This window comes from Hipposideros armiger, unplaced genomic scaffold (genome assembly GCF_001890085.2).
Source record: "Hipposideros armiger isolate ML-2016 unplaced genomic scaffold, ASM189008v1 scaffold_270, whole genome shotgun sequence".
In the NCBI taxonomy this organism is placed as follows: domain Eukaryota; kingdom Metazoa; phylum Chordata; class Mammalia; order Chiroptera; family Hipposideridae; genus Hipposideros; species Hipposideros armiger.
In genome coordinates this window covers 633,440-647,058 of record NW_017731620.1, presented here as the reverse complement: position 1 = coordinate 647,058, position 13,619 = coordinate 633,440, and the positions used below count along the sequence as shown (strand labels likewise).

Below are 13,619 nucleotides of genomic sequence, written 5' to 3'. Positions count from 1 at the left end.
CTTAGCTCAGAGTCCCCTGGATTGGCTCTATGCTTAAGAGCCAGGTGACGGTGCTAATGGTTTCAGGCTCACGTTATCACACCTACCTCAGTGGGAAAAAAGAGACCAGCAATATCTGATTGCTCAAAACAAAAATTGCATAGTGGAATTCATTGGTCTGATGTGGGTCATGGCCTATGGTATTTTTGAATACCAGAAGTGCTAGGTTATATATAGTAAACAAAGTAACTTCAGTTATTTGTCAGTTTATGTTTAAATATATTTGGCACAATGAAGTTTCATTATGACTGCTGTAGCAGTTGGTCACCCTGGAAATTTTTGTCCATAGATTGGGATAGAAGTTTAAATACTGATTTGCTTTCAGCCTCTATAGTCAGTAAAATTGTAGTAAAAATTCATCAATGGAATTTTATTTCAGTCTGTACTACCCTTCTCTTAATAACCTTAAGGAGCCAAGAAAGATGATACAGTATTAAACTCTACAAACTCAGCAACCAATACTACTTGTTCTTTTGGTGTTGACTGTAAATTTAATCCCCCAAACAACTTTTGGTCTGTCTACATGGAAACTTTCTTATTGTTATCCCAAGTGAGAGAATGACCTCAGATCTAAGAAAACTAGTTTGTCTTGAATCGTAAAGAACTTGAGTGTTTTGGCATATAATTAAGGTTGACTAGAGAGTTTCTTTCCCCTTCAATAGATCTGGAGTGTTTATACAAGTCTGATTTTGTGTTCCACACACAATAAAATGTGTGTATTATTTTCTGGATATGTCATCAATTACTTGTTTTACTAAATTCAGAGTATCTTCAGTTTAGTACCATTAGGATGAAAATGCATGTACTGCATAGCAGTTTGGGATGGATATGAAGAAAATTAAACAATAGGTATTCTTTATTTTTAAAGATTTTATTGGGGAATTTGGGGAGGGAACAGCGTTGGGGAATTGGGGAAGGGGAACAGACAACTTGCTGTCCTTTGGTTCTTCAGTCTAGTTGTGGAGGATGTCGCTTCACTGGCCTATGTTGGTATTGTGATCATTGCGTTCTTCCCAGCTGAGGCAGATTGGTGACCGGCCATCGGACGGCTGCTCATGGTGGCTCACGGCAGTTCATGCCGGCTGCTGGCCGCTCCCGCTGGCTGCCGGCCACTCACGGTAGCTTATGGCAGCCCACTGCAGCCCTGCTGCAGCCTACACTGTTGTTGGCAACTCACGGCAGCCCAGCTCCAGGTCGAGCTGTTGTTCACCATCTTAGCTGTAGAGGGCAGTGTCACTGGCCTACGTGGGATCCAAACTGGTGTCCCTTCTGCTCAGAGCTTGCACTCCTAAGCGAACTCTTAACCAACAAGCCACTCGGCTAGCCCAATATTCTTGATAAATTTGAAAATCACTGCCCAGAGAACCATCAGGACCAAAATAACAAAGCACCTTCAAGGGGGAAAAAATACAGAAGAGAACTTATATTTTTCAAACTCATAATTCCTATGTAAGAAGCTGGCCAACATGTCTTAGACCTTGTGTTGCCAGAGCATAGACACTGCTCTGAGATTTGGGTGGGATGCACTTGTCTTTAGGGCTCCCCTCTTGTCAGCTTGCTTACAGGCTTTATTTTAAAGGCTGACCTATTTTTTAGGCCTTGAACAGTTTGATGTCCTTGATGAAATTGATGGGACCCAAACATGTCAGTTCTGTGAGGGTGAAGATGATGACCACACTGAGAACAGGGCTTCGATTCAAGGATGATTTTCCCGAATTGTGTTGCAGGTAAATGACTGCCTGAGTTCATTAGGTTTTTTGCGTTTCCCAGGAGCACTAACCTGAGTTCTTATCTCTTTGAGGGAAATGGTAAATAATTAAAATAGAAAGGCTGTTTGTATTGAAAAGGGATGTTGACTTCCTTAAAAACATTTTACTGTGAAACCTTTTAACAGAATCTTTAAACAGAAATGTTTTAATAGAATAATATAGTGAATCCCTCCATACCCATTTCCCAACCTCAGCAGTTATCAACATTGCTAATCTTATTTAATTTACCTCCACCTTTTTGTATTGTTAGTTGGAATGTTTTAAAGCAAACCCCAGTGTCACATCATTGTACTTGTAAATAACTCAGATGTACCCATCATGAATTATTATACTAATTAATAGGAATTCCTTTTTTTTTTTTTCTTTTAAAGATTTTTATTGGGGAATTGGGGGATGGGAATAGCGCTGGGGAATTGGAGGAAGGGGAACAGACAAGTTGCTGTCCTTTTGTTCTTCAGTCTAGTTGTGGAGGATGTTGCTTCACTGGCCCAAGTTGACACCATCATTGCGCTCTTCCCGGGCAAGGCAGATCAGTCGCCAGCTTCTGGACGGCCGCTCACGGTGGCTTCTGGCCACTCACACTGGCTGCTGGCTACACATGGTAGCCCATGGCAACCCACTGCAGCAGGGCCTGCAGACTACGCGGTCGCCCGCGACTCCCAGCAGCCCAGCTCCAGGTTGAGCTGTTGTTCAGCATCTTAGCTGTAGGGGGCAGTGTTACTGGTCCTCATGTGGGATCCGAACCCCGGGCCCTCTGGCATCCCAAGCCAGCTCTTAACCAACATGTCACTCGGCCAGCCCAGGAATTCCTTAATACCACCTAAAACAATGTCTATATTTAGATTTACCCAGTTTTCTCAAAGATTTTTTTTCCCCAAAGATGTTGGTTTGTTGGAATCAGAATCCAAATAAGGTGCACTTTTATAGCTTACCTTAGTTGAAACATTTATTACTTCATTAGATTAACCTTTAAACCAGTCTCCCTTTTAAGCTTTTATTACATTTCTTCATATTGTTCATATTATTAAAATGTCACACATTTGGTTGTTTGGCCCCTTAAGTATCTCTTATAAACAGATTTACCCCCTATGTTCCTTCCCCACACTTCTTGTAGGCTATTGAGATTTTGGCATGTAGAATTTGGCTGACTGCTAATTTAATTTAATTTTAATAATCCTGCTATCAATAAGAACATGAATGTAGTTTAAGCTTCTTGGAGGGTCTTTTTGTCTCTAGACTATCATTTATTGGAGGTGTAAGTCAGAATAATATGTTTTAAAGTCAAGTGAAGTAATTGTTTTCTGTGTGCATATACCATCAACTTGATATTGTTAGGTTCAGTTGTTTCATTTTGCTTAAAATTTTTAGAGGTTGCTTTCTCCCTGTATTTTATTTAATTCCAACATCATATAAAACTTCAAATTCAAATTTGTATATTCAGAGAATCTAGCTTCTACTTTTGATGCCTGCAGGTATCTATTTTTATTAACTTTTGTATAATCCCCTCTTTCTAAAAGTATAGGCAAACGCACACACACTCATACATTTTTATTTATATTAAACCTGCCCCCAAAAGTAACATATTATAAAGACTGCTTTGACCTTGTTTTTTTTACTTAGTATATTAAGTATTTGAGTATACTGTACTGATCTTTATTCCATTTTTACAGCTACCTTGTAATGTTATTGTTTGTATTATTGTTTATTTAGCTAATAACTCATTGATGGGGCTTTACAAATAATAAAAATAACAATATGACTTTTAACTTTTATTTGTTTTTTCACACAGAGCTTGGGACTGCTTTGTTCGTTGCCTGGATCATGCTTATCTAGGCTCCCTTCTCAGTCACGTAATAGTAGCTTTGTTACCTCTCATACACATCCAACCTAAAGAAACTGCAGCTATATTTCACTACCTCATAATTGAAAACAGGTATTGTAACTGAAATTGATAATAAAAATAGCAACTTTTTATTACTGTGTTTTTATGTCTCAAGATATTAGGATTACTGTTGGTAATATGGAACTGTTCATGTTTTGTTTAATTTAGAATCCATCAATAAACACAAGTAATTGACATGCTTAAATCAATACATATTGAACTGATGCTGTTTTACTTGTGGCATGGTTTCCATTACAATTATATTTTAAATTAATTAGTAGGTCAGCAACCCAAAGTTATTTTTCTTCAGTTTTGGAAGATTGAGGCTAAATTTGCCTTTCTTCTCACAGTTAATAGACAGATAGTTGAAGATCATGAGAAAGGTTAGGAGGGATATTCACCTACTTTCTATAACTTACCTTAGTTGAAACATTTATTACTTTATTAGATTAACCTTTAAACCAGTCTCCCTTCTTTTAAGCTTTTATTACGTTTCTTCATATTGTTCAATTTAAAAGCATTTCTTTATCTGTATCGTTCCAGTATACAGCGGCATCCTCTGGTTGCCCATTTCCCAACTGACCAATTCCAAATTATTTATCTTGACATGCAAGGCTTTCCAAAATCTGGCTACATCTTATTTCTTAAAATCCTTTCCCAAGATTTTCCAGAACAGACACCAGGCTTTAACCAATCTAGATTGCTATTGCAAGAACATATATTATTCCTTTCTATCTTTAGCTTTCACTCAGGCTGCTTTTTAGCCTGGAATATCTTGCTATACATTTTAAATTTTTTTTCATTTTTCACTTACTGTTGTATTTTCGTAGTTTATTTGCGTCTGAAAAGTTAGGATTTAAGTACTACTTATTTATTTACTTGCTCATAAGCTATTGCTGTTCCCATTAATTATTTTCAGTAACTTTCTAATCAGGGAGAAAGTATAGAAAAAAAGGCTAATGTCGTTTTTTTGTTTTCAATTAAAAATCTTTTATTTTTGATAATTTGTACATGAGAGAACATCACTGATCTAGATCACTTTTCAAATACTTTTGGATTATCATATAAATAGTGTACCTTTGCTGTTTATTGTAGAGGAATCATTTCTCTGCCTTTTTCATATCATTAAAAATTCTCTTTCACTCTGCTAGAGAGAAGACCTTTAGCTCCCTGAGTGAAGGAATTATTTCAGCTTTCTTTATTGTTACATACTCATTATCTAGCACATAGTAGTTACTTAATGCATATTTGTTGCATGAGTTAATGAAGACTAGAATTTAGAAACACTTTATTTGGACCCAGAAAGATTACAGTGTTATATTTGAAGCAAATTAAAAATTGTTGTATCAACAGAAATTATTTGAATATTTTTCTCAAAAATAATTTTGAGAATTTGTGTTTTGGGGTTGGATTGGCCATGTATTGCTGCATTACAAAACAGTCCAAAACACAGTGTCTTGAAACAATGAGCATTTTTATTTACTCATAATTTTGCAATCTGGGCTGGCTTCAGCTGGTCTGGTGAATGGCCATTAGTGTTTTTCTATGTAGTCTCTGAGCCTCTCTTTCCACATAGCCTGTCCTTGTTGGTGGCCAGATTTCTTACGTGGTGACTCAGCACTCTCATGAGCACAAATCCAGAAGCTGCCAGACCTTTGTAACACTTAGGCTCCAAACTGGCACAGCATCTCTTCTGCCATTTTCTGTTTGTTAAAGCAGATCACACAACCTAGCCAAAATTGAAGAGAAAGTGACTGTCCGTGTGTGTATACCAAGAAGTATACTTGATTCACGACCACCTGTGTAACAGGCTGCCTCAGGGTGATTTTGTCAGGTTTGATATTTGCCATATTAATTAGCTGAGCATGCTACACAGGGGTAGGAAGAATACTTTGCATGGCAGTAATCAGCTACGCCTTTCAGATGTGGATTAAGGTGGCCGTACTTTCAACCTCTGTTTTGTATATTTTTAGTATTCATACTCTTTGCAAATAATTTCTTTTCTTCCATCTAACTATTAGGGATGCTGTACAAGATTTTCTTCATGAAATATATTTTTTACCTGATCATCTAGAATTAAAAAAGATAAAAGCAGTTCTACAGGAATACAGAAAGGTATTTAATTTTTATTTATGGTTTAGGAGATCATTGCTACAAAATTGTTTCCAAGTTCCAATACATTCAAAGAGAGTCTTATCTAGGGATAATATAATCACATTCTCATGGCTAATTCCTGATGACTAGATAATCTTATCATGAATCCATGATTTTTAGAGGGAAGTTTTAGTATTGAGATCAAACATACAATAGCATTTAATAGAACAGAGAGCAAAAAATACATTTCTTGTGCCTTTTCTACCCAGGTCACTATGTCCTTCACTATAGTCCCCCAAAGAAGCTACCATAGCTGCATGCCTGAGTAAAGAAAGAAAAGCTGTGGGAGGATTCTAGTTATTTTGTGCTACAAACTATGGTATGGATATTCAGATCTGACTGATTCCTAAGCTTTAGAAGGGGAATCTGTAATTCCATCATGTTGAAATCTAATGAACTCTCTGAAATTATGAAAATATTAACATTAATGATGATTTCATAGAATTTTAGGGCAGAAAGTGGGGTACCTGACCTTGGGTCAGAGTAGCAGAGGTATTTACTACAGATCCCAAAATTGGTTCTGAAGACTTTATTTCTCTTTTACTGAGTAAATCATCCTAGTCGTAAGAAAGTAAGGCGTGAACTATCTGCATAATCTATAGACCTGGTTCAAGGCTATTGTGGAACCCTTTGTAAGTGAAGGGAAACTTGTATTTCTTACCAAGAAGGGTTCATTTTAGGTAAGTAAATTCTTATTTAGTTGGGAAAAAAGTTTTCCCCAGGTCTAAAGATTTTAGAATGAAATCCGTTTCCCTGAGAATTATTAAAAATGACTCAGCAGAGATGGAAATTATTTTCTTAAACTGCTTTTAATAGGAGTTTAGTTTAATGATAACTCTACAGGGACTCCTAGACTTCCAAAATGGGTCCTGAAGTGGTTAACTGATAAGGTGTCTCTCTCTCTGTGCTTTTCTCATAGGAAACGTCTGAGAGTACTGACCTTCAGACAACTCTTCAGCTATCCATGAAAGCAATTCAGCATGAAAATGTAGATGTTCGCATTCATGCTCTTACGAGCTTGAAGGAAACCTTGTATAAAAATCAGGTATACTAAGATATAATTAAAAAACGATAGAAAAGAACATTTGGAAGTTTAAGGAGAAGATGACAGATGACATGTGACATATTTGCTTGAGATTCAGCAGAAGCAATGAAAGAAGTGATTTTTATTTTATCTAGATTATCAGATTTGACTTAGAGTTGTTAATCCATGACATGTCCTTTGAAGCTGAATATCAGTGATGTGTAGAGTTTTTTGTTGTCTTCGAAGGGTCATGATTTGATAGTTACATTTTAGGTTACTGCATCTTCCTGAGTAAGGGTGTATGTGTTTGTATAGCAACAGTTTATGTGAGTCTTCTCATGTAATTTCTTATAGATATCTGTTATATAAAATTTTGGTAATTTTGTCATTTTACATTTTGACCGAATTAACTTTGTTAGTTATGATGAAGCTAAATTTTTAAGTTTATTTTTTCATGGGGCCAGTGAATTTTATTCTTTCCTTTGTCAATATAATGTAGATTATCCCTAAGCTTGATGACAATGAGTACTGATATTTAAAATACCAGATCAGTATAAATCTATAAAATGGAAAAAATTTAACTGAGGTACTTATTATTATTATTTTTTTTGGTAAAGATTTTATTGGGGAGTTAGGGGAGGGGAACAGTGTTGGGAAATTAGGGAAGGGGAACAGCCAAGTTGTTGTCCTTTTGTTCTTCAGTCTAGTTGTGGAGGACGCCGCTTCACTGGCCCATGTTGGTATTATGATCATTGCGTTCTTCCCAGCTGAGGCAGTCGGTCGTCGGCCATTGGACGGCCGCTCACGGCGGCTCACGGCGGCTCACGGCAGCTCTCCCCGGCTGCTGGCTGTTCACGTTGGCTGCGGCCACTACGGTAGCTCATGGCAGCCCACTTTAGCCTACGCCATCGCCGGCCACTCATGGCAGCCCAGATCCAGGTCGAGCTGTTGTTCACAATCTTAGCTGTAAAGGACACAGCTTACTGGCACATGTGGGAATTGAACCGGTAGCCCTGTTGTTCAGAGCTCCCGCTCTTACTAACTGAGCCACTTGGCTAGCCTCCTGAGGTACTTATTTTTGCGTATCAAGAACCCATGTGATAAATGTGCGAGTCTAAGACCTTCATGAGTTACTGTTATGTTTTCATGATAGAAGGAAGCATTTACTTACGACAAAAGATATATATGATGATAACAAGTACATGCTTCTGGGTCACTGAACTTATATAACCAATGTGGGGAACAGCCAATGTGGGGATGGTCCTGCCACATGTGAGGGGTCTTGAATCTTCTTGAGTATAGGATTTATGTATCCTAACTGTGGGTCTACATTATAGTGTTATAGCCTCATTCTCTGCCCTACACTACATTGAAACTACCCTGTGCTTACCCCATGTCCAAGACCTCTACCTGGGTTCTGTAACTTAAAGGGCCTGGAGCTTTTTAATTTAATATAGTGATGTATGAATAGCAAAAGATCTCATCTCACCTCTTGGCATAGAGGTTTTCTATTCGGTTGTCGGAAAAGTCATGACGTATTTTGTCTATGTTTTTCAAAGGTCATTTATTTATATAAAGAACAAAGATCAATCGATATATTGCCCGTTTTGTTCGATAACCGTTAGCCTTCTTTCAGTGAGCTTCATAATTCCTCGTTCATAGAAGGACCTGTCTTTATTTGCAAAAAACTGAACAAGGTGCTGCAGATTTACAGCCTCATCTGAATTGAACGTTATACCATGCAAAGAGTTTTGAAGAGAGCAAAATAAGTGGAAGTCTGATGGCGCGAGGTTAGGCAAGTATGGTGGGTGTGGCAACACATCTCATCCAAGCCCCAATATATTTTTTTTTTTTTAGCTGAGCCATCCTGCCACGTGTTGGCAGCTCAGCGGCAGCTCAGCTTTGGCCATGAATTGAACTGGAGACCCTGTTGCTCAGAGCTCAAACTCTTGAGCGAGCTTTTAACCAACTGAGCCACTCGGCCGGCCCTAAAGCTCCAATAATTTTTGACGGGTGATCAAACTTGTGTGTGGTTTTGCGTTGTCGCAATGGAACACAGCTCCTTTACAATTAACAAGCTCTGGACGTTTCTGGATGATGGATTCATTTGAGCTGTCCAATTGCCTACAGCACACATTCGAATTGATTGTTTTGTTCCTTGGTAGGAGCTCAAAAAACACGACACTTTTAAAATCCCACTACACTGAGAGCATAACTTTCCTCTGATGAATGTCTGCTTTCGATGTCGTTTGAGGCAAATCATCAGGTCAGGACCAAGACCGTTTGCGCACCACATTGTTGTAAACAATCCACTTCTCATCACCAGTTTTTAGTCGCTTCGAAAAAGGATCGTTTTCCTCATGTTTAATGAGCATATTGCAGATATTCATACGCGCCGTCAAATGAACTTCTTTGAGTTCATGCGGAACCCAGATATCAAGCTTGCTTACGTATCCAAGCTTCTTCAGGTGTTCGTGAACGCTTGAATATGGATGTTCAATGTTTTCTGCAGTCTCTCATATCATGTAACTTGGGTTTGACTTGACCAATGCTTTTATTTTGTCGTCGTCAACCTCGGTGGGCCTCCCTGACCGAGGAACGTTGTTGAGATCAAAATCACCCACACGGAATTTCGTGAACCATCGTTGGCACTGATGTTCTTGTAGAGTATTGTCACCGTAAACTTTACACAAGTTTTCACAAACTGACACGCGTTTTTTCTTTATGGAAGTAAAATGTAAAATATGGCGAAAATGCACAGTTTGGTCTTCCATCTTCAACTTGTGAAATCTCCTTAACTCAACCAAATCGCTCCATTTTTTTTTAGAATGAAGCTAGAACTGTCAGCTGTCAAATGACATAGCATTAACATGGATGCAAATGACTCTAGTACTTCCAAAAATGAAGTAGCACTATCTGTTGCAAAAATGCGTCATGAGTTTTCCGACAATCCAATAGTTTAGGTTTTTTCTGAGCAGATGACATGTTCATTGTCTAACATAATGAAACTTCATATTGATCATCACCTCTTAGATATAATTGACTAAATCAGAATTCAAGGAGCATTCTTATACTCTTACAGAAAAGCCACAGCTGCCACACTTGCCACCTGTGTCACAAAAGATAAATCACATCTGATAATTCCCTTCCTTTAATGTAAAGCCTCAATGCTGATACATTAACTAGTCAAAGTAAGAAGGTAAGTGTACTTGTAAAAGTCTTAAACAGATTGAGTAGTCTGAATAAGAGATAATGGCCATAGATTGTTATAGGCTATTTTTATGTGAGGGTTAATTTAGTTTAAAATCAACATGTAACCAGGTAAATTTACGTTAAGTTGGTAAGAAGAAAACGAAAGATAAAGAGGATTTGGAGTAGCCTGGGGAGATAAGAAAAGAAGGGAAGGAATCCAGAGACACATCTTCCTACCCATCCTCCAGCAGATACTGACACAAAACACCTAGCGAAAAAGGGAAATGGAAATGAGTTGTTTTCCAACTATGATATGAAGGTAACATCAGTATTGAAGGCAGTTCAATGAAGAACATTAAGAATGGCGCTGTCCAAAAGAACTTTCTGGGAAGGTGGGACTGTTCTACATCTGCGCTACCCAACACTAGCCACCAGCCACATGGAGTGCTACTGAGCACTTGAAATGTATGATTGAGGAACTAGATTTTTAACTTTATTTGATTTACTTAAATAGCCACATGTGGATAGTGGCTATTGTATTGGACAGTGCAATTCTAGAAGATGGCTGAATCTACAGCAATACCAGAACACGAAACTCATACAGGGTAGTAAAAACACAAGAGTCTTTGTGGCGATACTAAGGAAACTAGTACAAAAGATACTCTTTTAAAAGTTCAGATCTTAGCCATAAGTAGAGGAAATGAAACTTGAGGAGTGTGTTGAAAGGAGATGTTTACTTAAAAATAGACCTAAAAAAAAAAAGGGCTGGCCAAGTGGCGCGTTGGTTAAGAGCTGGCTTGGGACGCCAGAGGGCCCCGGTTCGGATCCCACGTATGAGGGGCAGTGATACTGCCCTCTGCAGCTAAGATGGTGAACAACAGCTCCACCTGGAGCTGGGCTGCCGTGTGGTGCCGGCAACAGCATAGGCTGCAGTGGGGCTGGCCGGCAGTGGGTGTGAGCTTTCATGAGCTTCTGTGAGCTGCCGTGAACGGCCGTCCAATGGCCGGCAAGCGACTGCCTCACCTGGGAAGAGCACAATAATAGTACCAACATGGGCCAGTGAAATGACGTCCTCCACAACTAGACTGAAGAACAGAAGGACAGCAACTTGTCTGTTCCCCTTCCCCGATTCCCAGTGCTGTTCCCCTCCCCCAATTCCCCAATAAAATCTTTAAAAAAAATAAATAATAAGCTCATTAATTGTTGCATTGGCAATCACTGGAAATCGAAATATACCATTGGAAGCTGGAAAACCAAAGGATACCTCTAGAACAGGCCTCGGCAAACTGCGGCACGCGAGCCACATCCGGCTCTTTGGGTACGATCCGTCTCAAAAGTTGGCCGACCCCTGGAAGAGCCAATCCTGTCCCTCACAACAATTTAAAAATTATTTGAGAGCCATAAATATATTTCTACATAATCACCATTATGTGAATAATATCCTTTAAAAATTTTATAAATGAAACTATGATAGTTTTGTTTTATTTTCATTTTCAATTTTACTTCAGAGGCTCACGAGCCGCAGTTTGCTGACCCGTGGCAGCTCTTCCATCTCAAAAGTTTGCTGACCCCTGCTCTAGAACAAAAGTATTGATAAAAACTTTCTTCCATATCAAGAAACTTTTTAAAGCCAAGTAAAACAGACTAGAGGGGGAAAAACACAGCAATTATAATACATTTTTGTAATAAAAAATCTGACAGAATTGAGGCCAAAGAAATCAGTCATATTAATAAATGTGAAAGACCTTAAAACAAAAGATGTACAAATTGACTTACAAAGCAAGAAACAACTCTATGCTGTACACACATCTAAAAAAAGTGATATAAAAAGGTTAAAAATAAACGGATGAGCAAATTTATAACAGATAAATTAAAATAATAAGAAAGCAGGAATTCTCATTCTGCCTAGACAAAATGGAATTAAAACCAAAACTATTAAATATGACCAAAGGGGGCCCTTTATAGTTCCAAAACCATAATTCACAACGAAGATGCAGTAGAAGAAGATACAGAATTCACAAAGAAGATACATTATCAGTATATGTATGTGATCCTGAATGAACAAGTACGTAGAGACAGAAGGTAGATTAGTGATTGCCTAGAGCTGGAAGGTTGGAGAAAAAGAGGGATGACTGCTAATGTGATATAGTTTGGTTTTTTGGGGTGGGGGTTGATAAAAGTGTTCTGGATTTAAATAGAAGTAATGGTTGCAGTTGTAAATATAGTAAACCTTGCAAATATACAAAAAGACATTGATTTGCATATTTCAAAGGAGTGAATTTCTAGTATGTGAATTATAATTCAATAAAGCTGTTTAAGAAAAACAGCACAGGAAGAAAGCAAAAAATAAAAAAAATAAAAGCAGAAATTAACAATGTAGAAAATAGAAAAAGAGAACAAACTAATAAATAAAAATTCTGGTTCTTTGAAGGAAACTACCAAACTAGGTAAATCTCAATAAAAAGTAGAAAGCACAAATATGCAAATAGGAAATGACAAGACACCAGCTGGCCTGAAACATATTTTTTTAACAAGAAAGTACTTTGTACTCTTTTGTGCAAATAAATATGTGAACCTGGAAATTTTCTCTGGAAAATATAGTTTATCAAAATTGACTCCAGTAGAAACAAAAAGCTTAAAAGACTAATTTCTGTAAAGAAATAGAGAATATCACAAAAGAACTGCTAGTAGAGAAAAGCACCAGGCCCAGTGGTTTAGTAAAGATTTTTACCAAATCTTCAAAACTAGATAAGTCCCTATGGTGTGTAAATTGTTGTAGAGCATAGAAAATGAAGGAAACCTGCCAGTTTTTTTAAGGAACAATGTATAACAGTGTTCACTAAACTCCATAAAGCTAGCATAACAATAAAATTACAGATCATTATTACTTACAGACATCAAAGCAGAACATTTACGTGAAATATTATCAAACAGAATTCAGTTTCACATTAAGAAAATAATACGCCACGAACAATTGTGATTTATTCCAGGATTGCATGAATGGTTCATATTTGATAATCCATTAATGTAATTCACTGTATTAATAGTGAATTAATAGTGAAATCATACTATTGTTTCCATAAATGCTGTAACAACCTTTGACAAACTGTAACATCTATGTCAAATAAAAGCACTCAAGAAAATAGGAATTGATGGACATTGCCTTAATATATTATAAATGTATGTATATGCATATGTATGTGTGTATGTATGTACATACACATACTTAATGGGGAAATATTCGGTTGTTAGAAAAGTCATGATGCATTTTTGCAACGAAAAACAGAAAAAATACGTCATGACTTTTCCTACAACCACTATGTGATCCCACTAAAGCAAGCTTGCACATTAACTCCACTACAATTTCACATTCAATTGGTAGTATTGGCCTATAAATTTAGGCGAGAAAGCAACAGAGGCATAAGAATTGGAAAACATGTAAAACTATTTGCAGGTGATACATTTTTTTTTATTGTTAGTTTCAGGTGTACAGAACAATGCAATAGTTACCCTTTTCACCCTCACAGAGTAACAACCCCCCTCCCCCCATGTATTGCCC

At 37.5% G+C, this 13,619-nt stretch overlaps 1 protein-coding gene across 3 annotated transcripts in view; it reads left to right on the top strand.

The window, feature by feature from the left end:
• The window catches only part of ATR (ATR checkpoint kinase), a 134,974-nt gene that overhangs the window by 35,162 nt on the left and 86,193 nt on the right, over nucleotides 1-13,619 (top strand). For all 3 annotated transcript variants that reach the window (XM_019656932.1, XM_019656933.1, XM_019656934.1), the window contains exons 18-21: nucleotides 1,636-1,766; nucleotides 3,598-3,741; nucleotides 5,712-5,805; nucleotides 6,764-6,889. In XM_019656932.1, the coding sequence (XP_019512477.1) occupies nucleotides 1,636-1,766; nucleotides 3,598-3,741; nucleotides 5,712-5,805; nucleotides 6,764-6,889 (495 nt within the window). The remainder of the gene's footprint in view (nucleotides 1-1,635; nucleotides 1,767-3,597; nucleotides 3,742-5,711; nucleotides 5,806-6,763; nucleotides 6,890-13,619) is intronic.